Below are 21,347 nucleotides of genomic sequence, written 5' to 3' on the forward strand. Positions count from 1 at the left end.
CAAGAATATTGATCAGCCTCAGCTAGCATATTTGTATCACATTCCTCAGCATTTGACTGTTTGAAATATCGCACGACATACCTATATTTTTCAAAATTTCCCTGAACCATATCAGGTTTGAAAAAGTGAAGAATATATTCAAGCTCAATAAAACATGCTGGACATCTTATAGAAAGCAAATGTAACCTGCTAGTCCTATATTTTGATCATTTCTTACTAGAGTCGCCATCTATTCTTTTCACAGCAATGCACCAATTTTTATATGAAGTAAATGATCTCATGTGAACGTTTTTTGAACTGCAAGTTTCCTTTCTCTTGTTATAAAATCTATTGAAATAGCCACTATGATTATTAAAATAGGTGCTACAATAGCTACTATAATCATGCTTTGTGTAGATATTTTATAAGAAACAATGGTCGACATTTTAAAACACTTTACAAATTCGATTTCTCGTTGCTTCAATTCACTGTTTCTTCTTTTTAAAATCATAACTTTAGAAGAAGTCGTTACTTCAACTTATACATTTACGACCAAAAAGTTCTGAACCTCCTTCGTAATTTCGAAGACATTCTATGCAATGAGCTATGAAAGACTTCTGTTGAACATTTCATTATTACATTCGAGAGATGCAAGTTGCAGAAGCTGATTTAATTTAAATGGGAGGAACAAAAGAGAGGGAAAAAAGGGGTCCGGGACCACGCTCTTTCCCGTGAGAAGTATTTTCTTCCTTAGGAAACATCCCTTGAGCCCAAAGATCTGTCATTTAATTGACCGTTGGCAATGAACACTATTGCCTGAAACTTAATTCCAGAGTTTTGAAATTAGAAATTTTACGTGTGTAAAAATCATGAAAAGATCTTCAAACGAGTGCTACTAGTAAAAACTTTCAAAAGCAACACTTTCACAAAATCTAATGCAACGACCTGTTTAAGGTACAACTAGTTCACAACAGCTTTTGAGGGGATGCAATGTTCTAATCGATAAACCAAGTTTTTTACATCTACATCTACATCTACATCGATACTGAGCAGGACCGAGTATCGGTATAATGCTCAGAGTGCAAGAAATAATGAAATAGAAGTTTAATGGATAAAACGTGCTAGAAGATGCCACTGATCAATGATTAGATTGATTTTAGTGTAATATTATTGAATATAAGATCAGCTTCCTCGATTTGATGGCAAATTGTTTTCGAGAAATTGATAAATCAATTTTGTTGGAAATATCTCTCTTGCTGCTTATTAAAAGAAGGCAAAGGACGGTAATCTACGAAATTGCTGACAAGATGACAATTGTACATGGAAAATAATGTTATGGCTTCACACAAAAATCAGCTTCTGAAGATCTAGATAATGTACATACCACTCCCCCCACTAGATAATGTACATACCACACACACAATGACCAACTTTCGTGGGGAGGCTAGTCCAGAAAACCAAACTATTTTATAAGTGATGACTTCACAAAATCTTTCTCGAGAATTGTTGAATTTTGATTCCATTACCTAAGAAAGATTGAAAGTGCATCGTGAAATACCTTAAAGGTGTTACGAATTGACAGATATATGGCAAGATAAGGACAAATGTACTGTTGGAGGTAATATTGCTTTTCATAACTGACGTCAAACAAAGAGCGCTCGATTCAGTCTTCCTGTGAGCGTCAAATGTTGTTGATGTGTGCAGTTGTTGTTATGGCTACTCCTAGGCCTAGTTGGACACGATACTTTACGAGAATAAAAGCACGACTACTATGTGATCATACCGAGTAAGTTAATCAACGATTTTAGACTAATCTGGATTTCTGCTGCATTTTATGCTAGTGAATTTTAGCTTGTTTGAGACATATCTAAGCTGACATAATTTTCTTCAGCGCCCATATCGATTTTGCAAACCAGTTAGGCCAATCTAGTCTACGAAAGATTTGACTATTTCTGCCATGGTCTTGGACACAAGGAGATCTCCTATGGTGCACCTGAAGAAATATTACTTATAACGAAATATCAAAGCCACCTCTGCATAAACTCTCTAGTCAAGTTTCATTGTTTGACATCGATATAAAATTGATTTATTCTATTATATTATTCTACATAAAGTTTTACATATAGGTATGGCTATTATAGTTACATCGCTGAATTCCAAAATAATTAATAAAGTTAGCATGTCTTGACAAATAACATGTTATAGCCTTTTGTATGTGCAATTTGAAATGGAAACAATTCAAATTTATATTGATTAATATAAGAATTTTCGATAATAATGTCTTTAGCACAGGCATGGGGAGTATTAGGAGCATTTAATCCTGTTCCACTAGCCACTAGCTCCAGGATAAATTACATTATTCAAACTCAGACCTAGTGTCATCAGTCAGTCTCTATTTTTTACCTTCTGATATTACTTTATCCGCACAATTCATTTATTTTCATTCAGCTTGTGAGAGGTAAGATGGACTACAAACTTTCAGCTTTGGACACAATTCATGTGTCTGCAGTTCTGGAAGACTGTGTTGACCAGTTGGCTATCCTTGGGAGCATAATACCAGTCTCTTCAGAAAATCACAGAGGACAGGTAATTTATATCTAAGTATCATGACTGCAATCAAGGTACATTGGGGTGTCTATGACCATTCCTTGATCTGCACAAGTTTGTATATTGTATGTTAATATCTTTAACAATATGATTTGATATTAATTTCAAGTAAAAATGTATTTCTTTGGGATAAAATGGTACACACTAGGATTTAAATTTTGGAGGGCTAGAGGAATGTGACAATTTCTCAATTTATTTTGTTATTGTTCAATATTTCATCAATTCTGCATATATAAATGAACCTTTGGGCAAAAATTGTACTTCTGCTAACATGCAGTTAACAGCAATATTAAAAATTCTATTCTTGAGGGTATTTGCATGAATTATTATTTCATTAGTTATTTATATGATCATGTATTATTGTTTTTCAGCTTGTTAGCAATGATATACTTGGGCTAATTGAAGGCCAAGAAGAGCTTGAAAGAAAGTATGAGACTGTAAGTATTGCTTAACTATTTAAAATGGCTCATCATCATTGATGACTTTCTTGCAATTGGTAAACATTTTTGTTGATATCTTAATGGTTGTTTATCTTTGAAATCGTTATTAATTATGCTTGTTAATCATTTTTCCCAGTTGGTTTCAAGCAAAGCCCCAAAATCACAAGAACTGGAAAATGTTTCAAAGGCTTTGCAAAATCACACTAAAGGTATGCAGTATTTTATCATGATAAGAAATGTTAAACCTTCATTGATAGTTTTGTGTCTCAATTCTTATTATCATATGAGAGCATCAAATTTTATGAAATTTCCAGCCTTTGCATCAAAAGTTTCTTTTGTTTTCTTAAAAACATCTTATCCTTTTTTTGAATAGCTCTGAGCAGAAGTTTTCGCCAGGCCACTGGTGCAAATGACACACTGCAGAAAATACAGTCTGATAGGTAATGCTTTTTAAGACTCCTTTAAACAAACATGGGGTGATGCCCCTGGCCAGGGGTATACCAAGGGTACATGCCCCTTCAACTTTGGCATAACGCCTTTTCCTGAGAAGTAAATCTTTTGTAATACTGTCCCCTTTTGGTAACATGGTGCCCCTCCCACCCTATGTCCCTCAAGCCTTGAAATGCTTCTGACCTCCCTGGTGACACAACAAAGCCCATACAATAAAATATCATTTTTACATTTGAAAATTTTCAAGGTATTACCTTAACAAACTTTGTTTTGTTTGAGGGTGAAATAGCTAACAATTTCCAGATATATGTGGTAGAATTCCAGATAGGATTTTCATTTTAAATGTAATTCTTTACTTTTTATTTTGATCTCTATTAATATTTGCCTGTAGAAAATTTCTTCTTGACATTTTGAATGAAACCCTCAACGAAATAAAGGAAGAGCAGACTTTCTCCACTCTTGTTAATGCTGTCAGTGAAGAAAAGAGGAAGAAAACAGAGTTGCAAGATATTATCATTAAGTGAGTGTTTAAAAATTTAAAAACAGCATGTGTCTAAAAACTTTATGTGTTATCTACACACAATAAAGTCTTGCTCTTATCCACCCCTTAATAATCTGTACAAAGTCTGGGAATATGATTCTCAGTTGAAAAAGCATTTAATTTTCTAGAGGAATTGTCTTTAACTTATTCATCTAAGCAAATAAACTGGTGACTTTTCTCTTTAGCTATGCATAGCACAACAAATTAACTCACTTATATGAAGTTGTATTTTCAATCTGCCAAGATTGTTGCAGTGTGACTATCTGATTGCCAGCTGCTTTGACTTTGCAGGGAAGAGCAAAGTCGAAAGAAAGTTAGAAATTTGCAAAAGCAACTTTTGGAAGTCAAAAAAGAAAAAGAAATTGAAGTTCAGGTAACTGGGTTATATTTAAAATAACAGTTTTAGATTAGGCCTTAAGTTCCTGTGAGACACTGTGGTAATAAACCGGTGGATTCATATTTAAAAGAGAAGTACATATTCCTGGTTGCATAATGGATTTTTGATGAATCTGCAACAATGCTGTCAAAACATGACAAAATCTTGATGATTTAATTGGGAATGGTTATCTAAATCTATCATATGAAAATAATTTCATTATAAAGCCATGTCTTGGTTTCAGCTGACAGAGTTAGATAAAACCTAAAAAAAATATAAAACCAGGCTATTTGATGATGTTAAAAACATATCACCTTGTGGTATTCCTTTGGGCAAGACAGTCTCGTGAATGGTGGTTATAAATAATGATTTATAAATATATGAATAATGAATAAATAAATAGTTTAGGGCACCTCTACCCAAATTCTACATCTACCCAAATCCTGTGTAACATTAGGGCTTTGTGTAAAAATAGTTCCCCAAAAATGTACAGCCAAGGTCCTCCATACCTTGATGATGATGATGATAATGATGATAATAATGAAGAAATGTCTTGAGCTAAGACCTGTCTTAAAGACTTGCAAGCTGCATTAGTAAGATTTATAAATTTGCTCTCTCTATAGAGTCCTATATGCAGTGCTTTCTGGTTAATTTTGCTATTACTCTTTACTAGCATTGTAGATTTCTATGACGTTTTTTTACCATTTTCTCTATTGTATTTCTTTACCATGTTTTTGCTATTTCTTAAAATTTAGCACACTATTATGTGGATTTTCTTTGTAAAACCATTTTTATTACTCTGTCATTTTAGAAGCGCAAAGAAATGATTGCACACCTGAAAGATCAGCTGCAGGAAACTAAAGCAAAGACAAGCATGGAAACAAAATATATAAAGAAGGATGCAGAGGTTTGACTTTTTGCTCTTTGAAATCGCTCACTTTTTGGAATGTAACATTGATCCAAAGTCAATGGCATTTGCTGGTAGTTCATGCTGTCTATACCCACTTACTAGCCTTACTATGGCTGGGGGCTTATTTGGTAACAACATACCAAAGTTTGGTTTTGGTAAAGGTGTAGTAAAATTGAGGCTTTAAATGATCTTGGAACTTTGCAAGGTTGCTGGCGACTGACTCACATCACACTTATGATTCAATGCATGTTTTGGTTTCTTATTAAACACAATACAGTACTGCTGTAAAGGTATTATCATAAGAACTTCGTTATTTTCTTTGAATCTGTCCCAAAGCTCTTTTGCTTATGTTTGGAGTAATTTTCTGTGCTATTTTTTAGAGATATTCATCATTAAGTGCTTTTTTATGAGTTTTCTATTTGATGTTTATATAGGTTCGGGTGAGCTGTGCACAAAAGCAGTGTCAGAAAACTGAATCTGAGTTAAAAGAAGAGATAGAGGTATGTTGCTGTAAGAAATTCATTATTTTCGGCTGATCATCCTTACTCAATGGTGTTTTACTGTTAGATTTGGTAAAAAATCTCAGGCTAAGCGTAACATCTTTTGCCTTTCGTTTGCTTGAATTTCGTTATGATCAACTACATTTAAGTCTCGATAATCATATTATTAATCATATTCCTTTTCAATTTGTAAACGTTAAATATGACAAATTACTATGCTCCTTGACTTACGTATCAGAGCTGATTACTTCTAAGATTGTATTATTTTTTGCGGTTTTTTATTCTATTTTTTCCATTTTTCAGACAGCTAATCCACATAAACATGATTTCATTTTGCAGGTCTTAAAGCAAAAAGTGGATGAAGAAGCACGTGTGAACAACGAAATCGAATCATTTTTAAGACAGCATTATGCGGTAAACTGGATAAGAAATTACGTTAATTTCATTTTTTTGAACGCATTTTGTGTGAAAAGAAGATCTTGTGGTCCAGCTGTATTAGATGGAAGTTGCCAGTGAAAAAAGAAAGCTAATTGATCTCATTATTGGCGATTTTATAAAATAAGTCGACTTCAGAAAATACAATCTTTTTCGATCCTTAATGTGATCCTTATGCCCGTTTTCAAAATTATTTTTCTTGCAGAAATTTGAATAAGCTCATTTTCTGTACTTGTGCATAATTTGATGTCATGACTCTTTACTTCATTAGCTGTATCGTGGTACCTCAAGTCTGCTATGTAGTGTTAGCCTTTGATAACTCTCTTCTTTGTGTCACCAAAAGCGCTCTGTACATCTTACTTCCTCCCTCGCCGTTAACGCCCAAAGTGTATCTTATATTAATGCCCAGCTCAAACCATGGTGTTATCCCGACCTTGTCCCGTGTTTTATCTGTTTATTTGGGAGTGTAACGAAAGCTTTGTTTTAAAAAATTTCAAACGGGAGGAATAAGAGTTCGGTAGCTTGATAACCAGCTCATTATTCTAAAGGCCGTGGCGAATTTAAGGGGGGCGGGGCAACTGGTAGCCTGCGCCGCAGACCCAATTCTCTTTGGAGGATTGGGTCTGCGGCGCAGGCTAGGCAACTAGGGGCAGTTATCCCTTCATTACCGAGCTAAAGCAAGTCTAGTGCCCCTTTTTGGAAGCTGTTTGGCACAATTATTGTGAAAATTTTCTTTAGAACGTGACTAGAGAGCCTTCCGTCAGTAGTTAGGGTCTGGAATTGTTGTGTACAGCGTAGCCTCGTCACCAATTTTTGAACATTTTTCAGCGCCCCCACTACCAACTGCCCCTCCTTCAAATGTCCTCTGGATCCGCCCCAGCTAGAGGCTGGTTCGGTGACCTCCTTGTGACTCATCTGGCTTTTAAAATTCAGCGCGAATCTTGCCTGTGTTTGTGACAAAGCTGTAATGAAAATCAACAGTAGTTGGAAAGTTTAAGTTTACAATCTCGTTGGAAAAGACACAAAAGGGACTCTTTAAAATAGTGTTAGCGAAGTCTGTTAGCTTTTTAATTGCTCAAAATGAATTTAATAATATTCAGACATAAATTAGACTATTTTTTTCCGTTTGCAGATGCTAGAAGAAAAATTGGAATATTGGATGGAAAAATATGACAAAGATGTAGAAGCAAAACAGCACGAGCTTGATGTTCTTAAAGTATGTACACAAAAATTTATGAAATGACTGGTTAATTTAGACTGAAAGTGTATTCATAAAACATTTACGCACAAGAATTTAGGGCGATAGGTTAAACATAGCATTGTACTAGAATTTTTCACATTTTGAGATGTTTTTAGTCGACTTGCTGTTTGCTATAGTGTACACCAGATTGTACCTGATTGTAAATTGCACCTGTTCTTGTTTCTCCTTTAGGCCAACAAATCTCACGATCTGGCACGTTTACAAGAGCTCACTTTGAAGGTCAGCACAGCAAGATAATTATGATTTATCTTTTGCATCCCACTTTTTCATTTCAACAATCAAAGTCAATTGCTTTTTCTAAGAGCTCTACTATGCAAGCTATCAAGTTTGATTAGATTCTTCGATCCTAAAAAAGATCTTCATAACATGGGATCCGACGCAGGTTGGGAAGTGAGGGACCAAGGGAAATTTTAACAATTATAACAAAAGATTTTGAGAAAAGCTCCCGGCCCCATCCTTTGTGAGAAGTCCGGCATATATGTTGGCAATTTTGCCTATTTCGCTTGCTTTATCATTCTTAAGTTGACTGGAAAGTAAATTTTCTGCACATAGTTGCTGACTTCTTACCTTACTTGGGTAGCTAATTGTTATAAATGAAAATATTTTGATAACTGGGCTTCATGTTAAAACATTTTTAAATTGTTAATGATTCATTGCAATCTCAACAATTGACGAGTAAATGCATCCAAAAATTATCAACTGCTAGAAGAATTATTGTTTGCACTTTCTTGAATGGAGAGAATGTGCTCCCTTTTTGTTTCCCAACAATCTGTTTTGCGTAAAAAAGCAGGGAAAGATGGGTAAACCCCTCTAAGAAATACCCATACGTCGGTGCTTCTGCAAAATTAGGAAGTGTAAAATACACTTGACAACTCCTCTCAATTGGTTCAGTTAAGTATATGATCTACGAAGATTTCAGTTCTCTTGCAATTTTAGTAAATAACAATTATCTAGCACCTTTTGAAATGTTGTTTGACAGGTTTGAAAGCAAGGCAGGCCCTATTTTTCAGCTCTTAACTAATTTGTGAAGAGTTATCATGTATCTTGAAACGTAAATTGAGTTTCCTAAACTAAATTTTGTTTCACTAACAGTATAATGAGTACGACAAAGTTGTCATGGAAGATAGACGGGAAAAGGAAATTGAAAGAAAAAAGGCTGAGCAAGAACTGGAAGAGCAAAGAGCTTGTACAAAGGTAAAAACAATTTAATTTCTCAGGTTCTGGAAACCGTTGACAATTTCTTCTTGATGGGTTTATTTTATTATCAGATAAACTCGGATGATCCGAATGCCAGTTGATTCAATTATCCCTAATTTGAACAAATAATGTTCTTTTTAGGCCAGGTATTAATAATGCACTGCCTGATAATTTGAACAAGTTGTGTCCAGGGCCATCGCTAGAGCTCCTGAACAAGAAGTGCGATATGTAAATTTGCGAGTAATGGTGTTTCCCCTAAAATTCCCGATAAAATAAACGACATTCGGTTTTTTGAATGACTCCTCTAGGTGAGTAAATTGCATTTTATTTAAGCACGCAACTGAGCTAGTGTATGACCTGCATCAAAATTGTGAAAAAGAACATCTCCTTGCAGATACAGTCATGGTGGCGTGGTGTCATGGTGCGTCGTCAGCTCGGCCCATACAGCAAAAAGAAGAAAAAGAAAGGGAAAAAGGGAAAGAAATCCGGTAAAAAAGGTGGAAAGAAGAAAAAGAAGTAATCAAACGAATCGACGCTAATTTGTACATATATTTTTAATTAAAACTTCCGTTATTATTTGTGATATTGTCTCTTCAATAATTTATGCTGGGAATTAAAACCAATGGCTAGACTGATTTACATTCATGGCCTATTTCTTTCTTTCTCGAGCAGTCATCTTTCCTTTCAATAACCGCGTTGACTTCATAATTTTACAAATCATAGTTTCGAAACAAATAATTTTTTTTAATTCCTTACATGGCTTAGTTGTTTAGTATAAAAAAACGATTTTACGTTTAAACGACATTCAAACATTAAACATCTCGAATGTCCAAAGGCCACGTAAAGAGCGCAGGGTGATAGAATTTCCGGATCCAGTTTAACATAAATTTAAAGTTATTTGCTGGCCCAGTTTTAAAACTTGACTTTCTTGCCACCCGATGCTCGAAAATGCGTCATAATTGTTTCGAGTCAATCTACAACTTTGTATTGTCCTTTTGAATATTTCTTCAATATTGACAGTAACATTTCCCCTAGACTCATATTTTAAGTCGTAGCTGTTCAATACCTTGAATCTGAAAGCGTTTGCTGGTTGCTCCAACTTAAATATTATGCTGAAGATAGACATAAAGCACACCTTACAATACCACACGACTTTATCAATCAATCTTTCAATGATGGCAAATTTAGGGTATGGGGATATACCTGATTGTGAATTCAACAACTAAAATGCATGTTCTCACCATCTTGTGAAAACTAGGACATACACGAATATAAGGGGTCATTTCCTGCTCATAATCAAACCATAGTCAATTGACTTTGATCAAACAGATACAGCTCTAAGGGCTTCTGTATACTTCTGTATAAAGGTTGAAAACAATGAATCGAATTTCGATTGCAGAATTCTAAACAGAGTTTCTTGTTAAACACACAGACAGTCCTGATGAAAGTACAGATTTAAAACAACACAGAAACAATTAAGTTACAAGAACAACTAAACACTTCTACAAGAAATTACCAAAAGATACACATTCTAAACTGCAAAATGGTTTTCACAGATACATATTGTCTCGATACAACACTGCTACAGGAGCGCAATGGCGGGGGCAGGGGGCTATACCCCTTAAGGCACCAGATTGGTTTGAAATTCTAATTCGGAAATTCGCAGAAAAATTTAGATCCAACTACGCCCCTGGGTCGTTAATTTCTACCGAGATAATTACTATTAAGCTTCTTTGAGGGCCAAAGAAATGGAAAATGTACAAAAACGATTCTGATAGACTAACAGAAAGTAAGGGGAAAAGATACATTGGCGCAAGATTAAGATACACGGTCTTGATAATTCAAAATGAATATTGCAGCCAGATGGGGTATTAACAAATATCGTCAATAGTTATTGAAATTAACAGTAGAATCACTCTTTAAACAAATCATTAGAACGAAGATAAGGGGATTCTAGATTGACTGACTGGGTGGCAGCATTTAACAAATAACAAGCCAATGATTACTGAAATGACTGCTTAACGTGTTATCATAGTTAAGCCAACAAGCTAGCCTGGAAAAATTCACAAAGACCTAAGACATTTCAGTAAATTTTTACATGAAATACAGTCGTATTTTTCTCAATTGGGAATACTATAGCTAGATTTGAATCACATCCTGCCATTTGATTTACATAATAAAACGGCCCTACCCTTTTCTAGACTTATAGTATCATCGTATATCGAAGCCAATCTAAAGGTCTATTCTGTTGCTTCTGAACATTAAGAGCGATTCTATAAGCCAATATATTTTCTAAAAGCGTTGCCAGCCGTTTCTACCTTGAAATAACATTTTCCAATTGCAAGTGTATTTATAGCTGTTTTATCAAGCTTTTTCTATCATCCGGCTTTAATAATACGCATATTCGAAACGCAGTCAGATATGAATAGGGTTGAGACATAACTTGATGCCAGACAATCTTTGACAGGACCCAGACAATAGCTCGTTTTCATGTTAGGCTTTTGCTACCAGTTTTGCTCGTTGCTATGCTTAAAATAAACAATGAGTTAGACCATTGATAATTCTTACACATTCATCCGAAGAAGTAAACACCATCTTTGAAACAGAAGCTTCACAGCCACAGGCCGTTAATTGTAGTGTCCACGTGCCATAGTTCACATGAAGGGGTTGGTTGATTTTTGCTGGTTCATACTTGGCTGAAGATGGAAAAGTTGAAAGGAATAAAATGAAATGAAAAGTTAGAATACCGAACGTTTAACGTTCTAGAAAGGGAACTAAAGACTCATTCTGTCGTGGCATTCAATTCCAAAAAGCGTTTGATGAGATTACCCAAAATCGTACACATATGTTAAAGAGATTGAAATATGAATAAGAGATATATTTAAATATAGAAATTCGTCTGCTGAGAGTTCCGTAGCACAGTGCACAATACATTTGCACGTAGAGCGTAATATAGCATAGAGTTGGAGAAAATAAAACTACATGTTTTATCTCTACAAGCCTGTTTCGTGAATAACTCATTCTTCAGGAGAAGAGTAAATTATGCACGATTTGAATAACTCACTCTCCTGAAGAGTGGGCTATTCACGAAACAGGCTTTGTTATTATTTCATTTTGGATATTACGAGCAACTCTATAAATCTTCTCAAATTTGCATCTTCCATATACTAGATTTCAAATCGTGCTTCCAACCAACAAAACTAACATTTCTTCAACACAAAAATACGTCACAAGATACAAAACCGCCTAATTGCTTGTGCTCTTATTCCATTCAGAGCGCCACAATTTCAACAGTACCAAGATATTAAATTTAACGAGTGATGTGAGAAATGTGAGAAAACAAAAGAAGGCGTCTGACTGACAACACAATTTACATAATACTGCTAAGAGCTTTTCTCACCATTCCAAATGAGCCTGCGCCTGCATTACTTGACGGGTTCCAAGTTCCAAATTGCTTTTGCTGAGGCTGTTGCACCCCAAATAAACCAGCACTGTCACCACCAAACTGCTGTTGATTACCAAAAGCTTGTTGTTGGCCCCCAAACCCTTGTTGTTGGCCCCCAAACCCTTGTTGTTGGCCCGCAAACGCCTGTTGTTGGCCCCCAAACCCTTGTTGTTGGCCTCCAAACGCTTGCTGCTGAGCTCCGAATCCTTGCGACTGGCCCCCAAATGGTTGTTGCCCTACAAATGTTTGCTGTCCTCCGCCCGCAGCCGGGCGCCCTTGAACTTGCTGTCCTTGGTTTGACCCAAAAGGTCCTCCTTGCTGTCCGCTAAAAGCTTGCTGGCCGCTAAAACCTTGTTGTCCGCTAAAACCTTGTCCACCAAAACCTTGTTGTCCACCAAAACCCTGTTGTCCACCAAAACCTTGTTGTGCGCCAAAGAACTGTGCTCCACCTTGTTGCCCGCTTAAAGACTGTCCTGTGCTGTAAGGTGTTTGTTGTTGCTGTTGTACACCAAAGGGACCTTGCTGCTTGCCTCCAAATGCATTTTGTTGTCCCCCTCCAAAGGGTTGCTGTTGAGCATTTCCGAACGCATTCTGTTGGGGCCTCCCAAATGCTTGCGTTTTGTCCCTAAAGGTATTTTGCTGACCTCCAAAGCCTTGCGACTGTCCGGCCACGTTCTGCTGTTGCCCCTGAGGGGTTCCTTGTTGCACAGCTCCAAACATACTCTGTTGGTTAGTCATGAATTGACCTGATGCTGTTCCAAATCCTGACTGAGTGTTACTAAAGCCGGTATTTGTTCCACCAAATCCACCCTGACTGCTGGAAAACGCCATACTGCCGCTACCCACAGGCATTTCTGACACAGGAAACCCCCCTTGTTTTGCCTGTTGCGTTGAAAGGGGTGTACCCCAACCACCCGACTGGTTTTGCGAATTGGCACCTTTTGTATCGAAGGGATTTTGGGCCATTTGCTGCTGCTGTTGAAACATGGCTATACCACTGGTTCCAGTAGCCGGGCTCATGAAGGGATTGGGGTGCTGGTTAGCAGTGATTCCCAGTGCATTCTGACCGGTCGTCGATGAGCTGAAGACGCTTTGAGTGTTGCTCGTTCGAAAAACGTCATCAAGTTCTGACAATGCTTTGTAGGGATCTGAGGCAGATTGTCCGCCTAAAAATTAAAAAGTTATTGCAGTGAATTTTATTAACCTAAAACGAGGATTGAACATTTATGCAATCAAATAGATTGTCCGGCAACTGGATCCATAACTGGCAATGCATTGTGAGACTGAAATTCAGACATTGTGGTCTGGTATAAAACATCGTAGATAAATGCCTACAGAATACTATCTTCAAAATACAGAACACTAAAATCTATAAGAAACTCTGATTACCAAAGAAAATCAGACTTCATCTGTTCAAAACGCTTATATACATGGCCGTAATTCCATGTGAATGCATTCACATGTTTCATGTGATAGACATCCCATAGTGTAAAGAAAATGGGTTTAAAAAAAGACGGTTCAAAATTGCTTTACATGGCAAGAGTCTACAGCTCTGCCATCGCAGAATCAAGCACTCTGCAACAACTAGCCCATAGTAATCCGCATTATATGACAGTCAATCTAGTGAGCCCATGTTTGCTGGGACGAAATATTTTTATCATTTAATTCTACTTTTAAAAAATTCGTGAAGCGTTCCAAATATAGGCAAAAATGGCAATTTAAGATTTTTGTCGTTGCGTTGCACAGTTTATACAAACTCTTTATCACAAATTCTATATTGTCTTTCTTTTGAGCAAGTATTTACAAATTACCTTTAGAAAAATCTGGAAAACCATTAGATGCTTTTGTGGATTGTTGTGTCGAGCTTTGACCAAATGCATCAAAAGACAAAGAGGAGGAGGCAGCTGCTGGCGGTCCGAATGGGTCTGTCGCTGGGGTGGCTCCAGGAGGCTGCGAAAAATTGGCGAACGAAGATGACTGTGATCCAAAGGGCTCCTGTGAAGGCGCTTGGTCGAAAGCTGCGAAGCCTTGAGTAGAATCTGGCAAATTGGTGAAAAATTAATATTAGATTACAAATCAGATTACTAATCAATATTTTGACTATTCTCTAACAATGGTTATAATTTTGATCAGCACTGGGTCATTTTTCAGTGTTTTGTAATCCAATAAGTGTCGGAAATAGAGCTTCATATGCACCAAAACTCATCTTTTTAAAGACCTAGTGCACCTTTATCTAAATAATAACATAATATATTAATTATAAGCAAAAAGCTAGGCTTTTTCAGGAGCTTATGCTCTAGTAGTGAGGTCGTGGAGCGTTCAATTCAAGGTCAACCGGGAAAAAATGGTAGAAAAGAGAATTTTCCACCATCCAGTGCAGAATGTTTTCCTCTATAACATACTCAAAATCGCCGAAAATCGACCGTTGGGAAAAAGTTTTAAAGAGGTTTATATGATATACGAGGCCACATTTGATAATCAAATACTTGTAGCACAACTGAGGGCATCTGTACAGAAAAGAAAGAAATCTGTTTTTCTTATGAAATTGTAGATTTACGTAAGGAAAAATTTTCCTATTCTAGGCCTGAAAAAAGAGGGCTAATAAAGGAAGAAATCAGTTATTTTCTGATTTCCTTAAAAACATGGGCGGGAATTTTATAACCGGCAGGCAGTTTTTGAATGCCAAAATATTAAATTCATTAATGCACCATAAGCGAGGGACACTTTATTTATTTTACTCGCAATTTACTCGTGGGAGGGGCTATTTTGGGTATTTGGGGACATATCAGCAAAAAATGTAATGTCCTTTTGTGACTTCGATATCAACACAGATCATTATTTCCAGATAATTGGTACAAATGAACGGCTCACTTTCTAGAAACTGGCACTCTCTGGATCAAATATGGCAGCCTATACTCAGGACCCACGTCACGAATTTTAAGTGAAGGGGCCAGTGGCCAAGCTCTATACATTGAACTTGAATTTAGGGCTTCAAAACAGGACATGGAAATATTTTTGCTTACCAAAAAAGTAGGGGGCCATGGCCTCTCCGGCCCCTTCGGCCTCTCCGTGGTGCAGGCCCCCTCAATTTTTTCTCAATTGTCCACTCGCATATGTGTTTAGCTTCCAAATTCAGAATCGACGCCTTGAATTGTTACAAGCTATTCATATTTTGCAGAATCTCTTGGCAGATGATATTGTGCATATGGTCAAAAAGCTCATGTTTTTAAAAGTTCTAGAGAAATGTTTCCTCAAATTGGATTTTAGGCGATTTTGGATACGTTATAGAGGAAAAAATTCTACGTAAAATGATGTACCTTTTGCTTTTCTACTAATTTGTTCCTGGTTCATCACTTCAACGACTGCACTATAGGTAGGCATATCTGATGCAGCGGGGACTATGAATGGAAAGGGTCAATGTGGTGTGGTTGTAGAGATAAAAAGCCATCTTAGAAAACAGCGAGAACAAGCTTAGCCCCTTCATATGCATTTATCCTTGGATGCTATACAAGAATGTGGGACAGCTTCCAAACTACAAAAATGTTTCTTCTGTAATCAGGGCAGGCCCTACCTGAGTTGCATCACATTAAATGGAACAGTGGCGCTTGGTCAAAATTTGAGACAAAGCAAGCAACGACCAGATTTGGTAAAAGTAATAATTTTGGTGACTGGTGGCTGAAACTCTGAAATTCCACAAAGATTTTTCACGTTCAACACGGTGCTGAAGAATGTTCTGTTGTTGTGACTATTGTCCTTCCCATGTGTTTTGTCTGACGTTTTGAAGTTTATAAACACTTTCAACATTGTAAGAGAGGAGGTGGAAAGAATCTAGCAGCATCATTGATAATTTAGGCAGGTAGTCAAATCATGGGGTTGCCAACTTTTGAACTTGAATAATATGATTTTGCAACTATAGTTGGTAATGATTTTCATGTAAGCGAAGGTCTTATAAGAAATTGCAGAAAAATGAAAGTGTCCTCTTGTTATCTTAAGAAATTATCTAGACATACTTTGAGAACCTGTACTTGTTCCAAATGGGTCACTACCGAGATCTCCAAGAAGATCAAATCCTGAAGTTGGAACACTTTTCTTTGGTGGATCACGAGGTATTGCAATAGGTGGTTGATGACTCTGATGAGTTGGCTAGAAAATAAAATTTTAAAGTGTTTACTCTTGCAGTTTATTAATCTGACTATCATCACTGGCATAAGGTCACAAAATTATGATCGTATAACTAGGCAGGACTTTCATGTCTATTTTCAATTTCTTTTATGTCTAAACGTTTATGTCATTCATTCCAATTTCGTTGATTGCTGACTTCCCATATCATTTACCTACCAAAACTGTTTACAAATAGATGCCTTTTTGTTACAGCTAAAATTACTGCATAAAGATCGTAAGCTGTCAGATCATGTCAGATGGAAGAGCATATCAAAATTACCACGTTTAAACTATAAAAATCTAGGCCTGGCCGTTTGAAGCGAGCGACAGCTCACGCTCCCCTCGCAATTTAAGGCGAGCGGTGAATTACACTCCTAAACAGAACATGAAGGAAAAATCGCTCCGCAAAAATGTCCATTTATTTGCCCTTTTCATAGTCACAGAACCCTGTAAAACTTACGAGGGTTAATTGGTTTACTTTCGTATAAGCGATTTCTCCTGTCGCTGCATTTTTTGTAATTGTTGTGATAGCCACGAACTTCAATCAATTTAGAAAATAATAGTGAAGTGAAAGGTAAATTTGCAGAGCTTACAACCTTTCAATCTTATGAAAACAGGCATACTCTTGGTAGGAAGGTCGCAGAAATTGCTAAGAATTGTCGATTGGGGGATAGAAATAAAACAGCAGGTCCCTTCCAGCAACAAAACTCTCCCTTAAAGAGAATCGCCTACTCAGTCTTGCAGATCAAGAAGACAACTAAAACATGCAATTCCACTATCGATCTGCACTAAAAACTATAATGGCGACATGTTTCAGATTATTGGTAAAGCCTGATCGTTATTCTTTCTAGCAGTTTTAGAATCCATGAAAAGGCCGGTATTGTCTAGACAGAAAGAGTTCGTTTTCACTTTATACTCTTGACGTTTTACATTATGAATAGTGACAAAAAGCTTCTTTGGTAAGAAAATTGCTATTTTTGCGTTGTGCAAGCTTGACACGAAACTGAAAGAATCTGTTCTTTTAAATTCTTTAAGCAAAGGGGTGCCCGAGCTACGGTTTAAGCATATATAAATTGAAAGAGGTAAAACAGCATACTCCTTGACATCAAGGCTTTCTAAAGGCAATCAACAGATACTAAAGGGACTTAAGCCATCTGCCGACTGCCTTTGAAGTACATTCTATGTGTTACTGATTTAGCTCGCCTAAGCAGATCAGGGAGCAATTAACATCTCACTAACAAAAATTCAAACGGCCAGGCCTGGTTTAAAACCCCCCCTTCAATACATACAGTTCCAATAGATGTGCTAACAGGAATATCATCAACTTTCTCTCCAACCAGGTTCTTTAATGGTTTCACTTCTGGAAGGCTCTGTGGTGCAGCTTTTTGTTTTGGTTGGCTACTGTACCAAACTTTTCTTTCATATTTTTTGACAAGATAATCCTTCACTTTTTGTTCATCTTTAGATTCTGGTTCTGCATGATGAGTTGAATCACAAAGTGCTAGCCATTTACTTCTACAGACCTGTCAATCAGTAATAAAACTTTTAAGGTGAAGTTAAAAATTATCACCAAAATATGTTTTGACAGACAATAAACAATAAAAAGCACAAAAGTTTGCGTAAAACAAAGTTCATGTTGTGCTTGGCTGAAGCAAGCAAAAGCAAAATAAGAACTAATACTGTTGGACAATTAGATGCTGGACAATTAGATGCATCACCAGTGGTCAAATAGGCACAACAGGATAGACATTATGACAACTTTCCTAAACATTGTTTAAAATTGAAAAATTAACACTTAGAAATGTAATTTTAAAATTCAAAACTATAATTAACTAGAAAAATTCTGATATTTCTCATCCTGATGAGTACAACAGTTTGCAAGTTAAAGGAAACAACAGTATTCTACAGTATATAATCTTTATATTTCTTTTACTCTTTTCAGATTACCAAAATATTACAAAATCAAGCAAGTTTGAAAGAAAACATGAACAAAACATAGATCATTGATTCATGTCAGGAAATGATTACCAAATATGGCATGCTTTGAACCATGCATGCAAAATGTTTCCCAGATTTGGAAAATTGAAAAAACAGTAACACCAACAGACCTCATTGCCATGCATTTGAAGAAATTCTATTTCAGTGGCAGAAAAAGTAGCCATCGATATTGATTTTATTCTATGCGGTGGATTAAGCCCTCTCCTAAAATGTAAAAATTCACAGTTAACTTTAATTTAACTTTAATTTAACCCTACTTTTGAATGGGCTTATTTTCAAAGTATTTTCTGAAAAGAGAAAAAAATATTTGAACAAATTTTTCAAACAATTTGCCAGTAAATTTAAATGATTTGACTCAAACGTATGTTTGACTGTCTTAAAGGAGTGTGTCTTAAAGGAATGCAATGGCTTCACTGTGTCTTGGCTCATTTTCAAGGTCGGCCTATTTTTCCTGTATTTTCTAACATTTTTTGCTCATTTTCGAATCAGCTTATTTTCGAAGGTCAGCAAATTTTCAAGGAAATACAGCAATTAACTGAAAGATTCCAGTGTAAAAACTCCTGAGAATCAAAACATCAATCAAATCATTAGCTTAATGTCATTTTAAATGCTTTGGACCAAGGTGGTCCAACTAAATTTCTGAGCCAAAGACAAAACCTTATGTCACAGGTGGGCAAGATGGATAACCATGTAAATTACTGGCAAATTTTTTTGTGAACAGTAAATGGATTACATGAAAAATCAAATGAAAAGTTACATAAACAATTGTAAGAAAAAATTATCAATATAAATGTTACATCTTCTGTTTTCAGAAGTTTATTCACATCACACATTAAACTGGTGGTTGACTTGTAAAGAATGTCATGTAAATGTTTGTCTGTAAGTTTCTATTACGGTTGTGACTAGTTTAGCTTCATAAGAGAAAAAATCTGAGTTTCAGATTAAATCAGTTAGCTAATGATGAGAAAGTATGCCTAATAATTATAAAGGTATGCCTAATGAGATAATATATAAAATCATTATAGTAAATGACACTCAATAGGCATAGCAAAGAGGGCAAATTATTAAAAAGTTATGGTCTTAACAATGGTCATAGAATGTGCCCTTGCAGGCCATATGTTGGACACCCCTGCTTTAAACTGAGAAACATTGAACAATTAACTAATCAATCAATTCATTTGTAGAATAAAGCTCACAAACAGTCAAAAAGTTGTCAAGATTTGTCACTGTTACATTAAAATTTATCACATAATAATCTGACTTAATTATCCTGACAATCAGGAAGTTATTTTTACCCCCTAACCCTAGCAACTGGCCTTGCCAAGATGCAAATCCTGCAACCAAATAAAATCTGCAAGCACATTTTAAAAAATCACCATCAAATCTCTGAAAAACATTATTCATTGATATTCAATTTAACATAGCCACCCTCAACCAACACTTTATTAAAGGGAAAACTGTATCAAAAATTATACACAGTGCTGGGAATTTGTCCTGTTTGCAACAAAGTGCACAAATTTCTTCTTGCAAGCATATCAGGTCAAGCAAGGAAGCTCTATGTACAGGTGAGGATTCTCTAAGCACAAAATCTGTCATTTCAAAGTTGTAAGCAAATATCTAAAAATAATAAACTGCATTCAAATACTTGAAACTAAGTCAATTTTCCTAGGGGCAAACTCTTGACAAGCATTTCAGTATCTAGCTATTAAAGATTCAAGCATTTCAGCATAATCATATTTATTTATGTTATCAAGAATGACTAAAGAATGTGAAGGAACTGAGAAACACTCCTAATAGGGACACACAAAGCTCCTCCGCAAGCAGAAAATTTTTGTGACAACAACCATAAGATTAGCATAAAATACATTTCAGAATATTCACTGCAGTTGTTTTCTTGCGATTGTTTAAAACATTTTACCTTTCTCTGAAAATATCACCCCCTCCCCCTCCTGAGGTACTAATTTTATTGCAGATTTGCACTTTTCTCAGATACAAACTTTCTGAGCACTGAGCAGCTGCCCCCCCCCCTTGACTTCCTCCCTATGCTACTGTTCCTACTCATTGTCCAGTGCAATATGACAAGATGTTTCAAATGTGGTTGCCAAACCAATTAAAATTTGAAAGACTTATCTTTCATAAGGCTTGCTATTCGCTACCCTGGAAATGAAAAGGGTATAGTGGAACTGGGAACTAGTCCTCAAAAGTGACATTTGAAGCTCCTCGTACAAGTTTTCACATGTCCTTAATTTATCAAACATTTTTCTTTAATTTGGCCTTTGTATTCATAAAACCAATGACAATTTTATTGGTGAAGTATTTGTGCAAAATACCATCACCTTGGTTATTTGGTTCATGCGTTCAGTCATATTGCAAAGATTCAATGAAAAGAACTATGCTCTTTAACCTTGACAATCTATAATCTCATTTACTGGCACAAATTTGGCGTAGGCCTCTCAAAACTCTGCTAAAATTAACAAAAAAATGAAGATCACGCAACAACTGGAAAAATTATTGCATATATCTACTTTCGAATACCTTCGATATTGTCGAATATTGGTGCAACAGATGCCCTCACAAATTCAAACCTAGTATTTCTACTATGATGACGAAATCTGGGAATCTTCCTTTAGCGCTTCAAAAAAGGCAGCCGGGGCCTTTTTTTAAAAATACCACTGCACAAAATACTTGCTTAACGCCACCTTACAATATTAACCAGAAAATTTTACTCTGGGTGACAAAACAATTTAGCCCGAAAATGGCCTAGCCCCGGGAAGGAATGATTTAGGAAGTGAGTGAGTCAAAGGTTGTTAGGTATTTGACAAGTATTTGTACTGTACTTACAGCAACCCGCTACATGAAGTGCAAACAAAAGCTCCTATAGTCATATTAACATAGGTAGGCCCTCGTTGACCACAATCGAAACATTTTTTATTTGGAGGCTGTCCTACAAGTTCCCGTAGTATCTTGAGATGTTTATCCTCCTGCTTTTTCCTGTTCGCCATTTTGCATCTGTGTGACGAGCCCACAAAGTTAGACATTGGAACTTC

General features: G+C 36.1%; 2 protein-coding genes across 2 annotated transcripts; one reads left to right on the forward strand and one right to left on the reverse strand.

Annotated features, from left to right (window-relative positions):
* Positions 1-1,420: 1,420 nt before the first annotated feature.
* Positions 1,421-9,327, forward strand: LOC135684330 (dynein regulatory complex protein 9). Its single transcript, XM_065199856.2, has 14 exons — positions 1,421-1,765; positions 2,428-2,565; positions 2,958-3,023; positions 3,163-3,235; positions 3,400-3,466; positions 3,868-3,996; positions 4,309-4,390; positions 5,205-5,300; positions 5,738-5,803; positions 6,143-6,217; positions 7,371-7,454; positions 7,671-7,718; positions 8,592-8,693; positions 9,091-9,327. Exons 2-14 carry the CDS (start codon positions 2,443-2,445, stop codon positions 9,214-9,216), a joined length of 1,137 nt encoding a protein of 378 aa, XP_065055928.1. The 5' UTR covers positions 1,421-1,765; positions 2,428-2,442; the 3' UTR covers positions 9,217-9,327.
* Positions 9,328-10,176: 849 nt separating this feature from the next.
* Positions 10,177-21,339, reverse strand: LOC135684327 (uncharacterized). Its single transcript, XM_065199853.2, has 7 exons — positions 21,142-21,339; positions 18,411-18,504; positions 17,592-17,825; positions 16,152-16,284; positions 13,953-14,180; positions 12,097-13,307; positions 10,177-11,392 (listed from the first exon to the last, which is right to left on the reverse strand). Exons 1-7 carry the CDS (start codon positions 21,336-21,338, stop codon positions 11,351-11,353), a joined length of 2,139 nt encoding a protein of 712 aa, XP_065055925.2. The 5' UTR covers position 21,339; the 3' UTR covers positions 10,177-11,350.
* Positions 21,340-21,347: the final 8 nt, after the last annotated feature.

Source organism: Rhopilema esculentum, unplaced genomic scaffold (assembly GCF_057945365.1).
Source record: "Rhopilema esculentum isolate cy_ngs unplaced genomic scaffold, ASM5794536v1 HiC_scaffold_34, whole genome shotgun sequence".
NCBI classification, from domain to species: Eukaryota; Metazoa; Cnidaria; class Scyphozoa; order Rhizostomeae; family Rhizostomatidae; genus Rhopilema; species Rhopilema esculentum.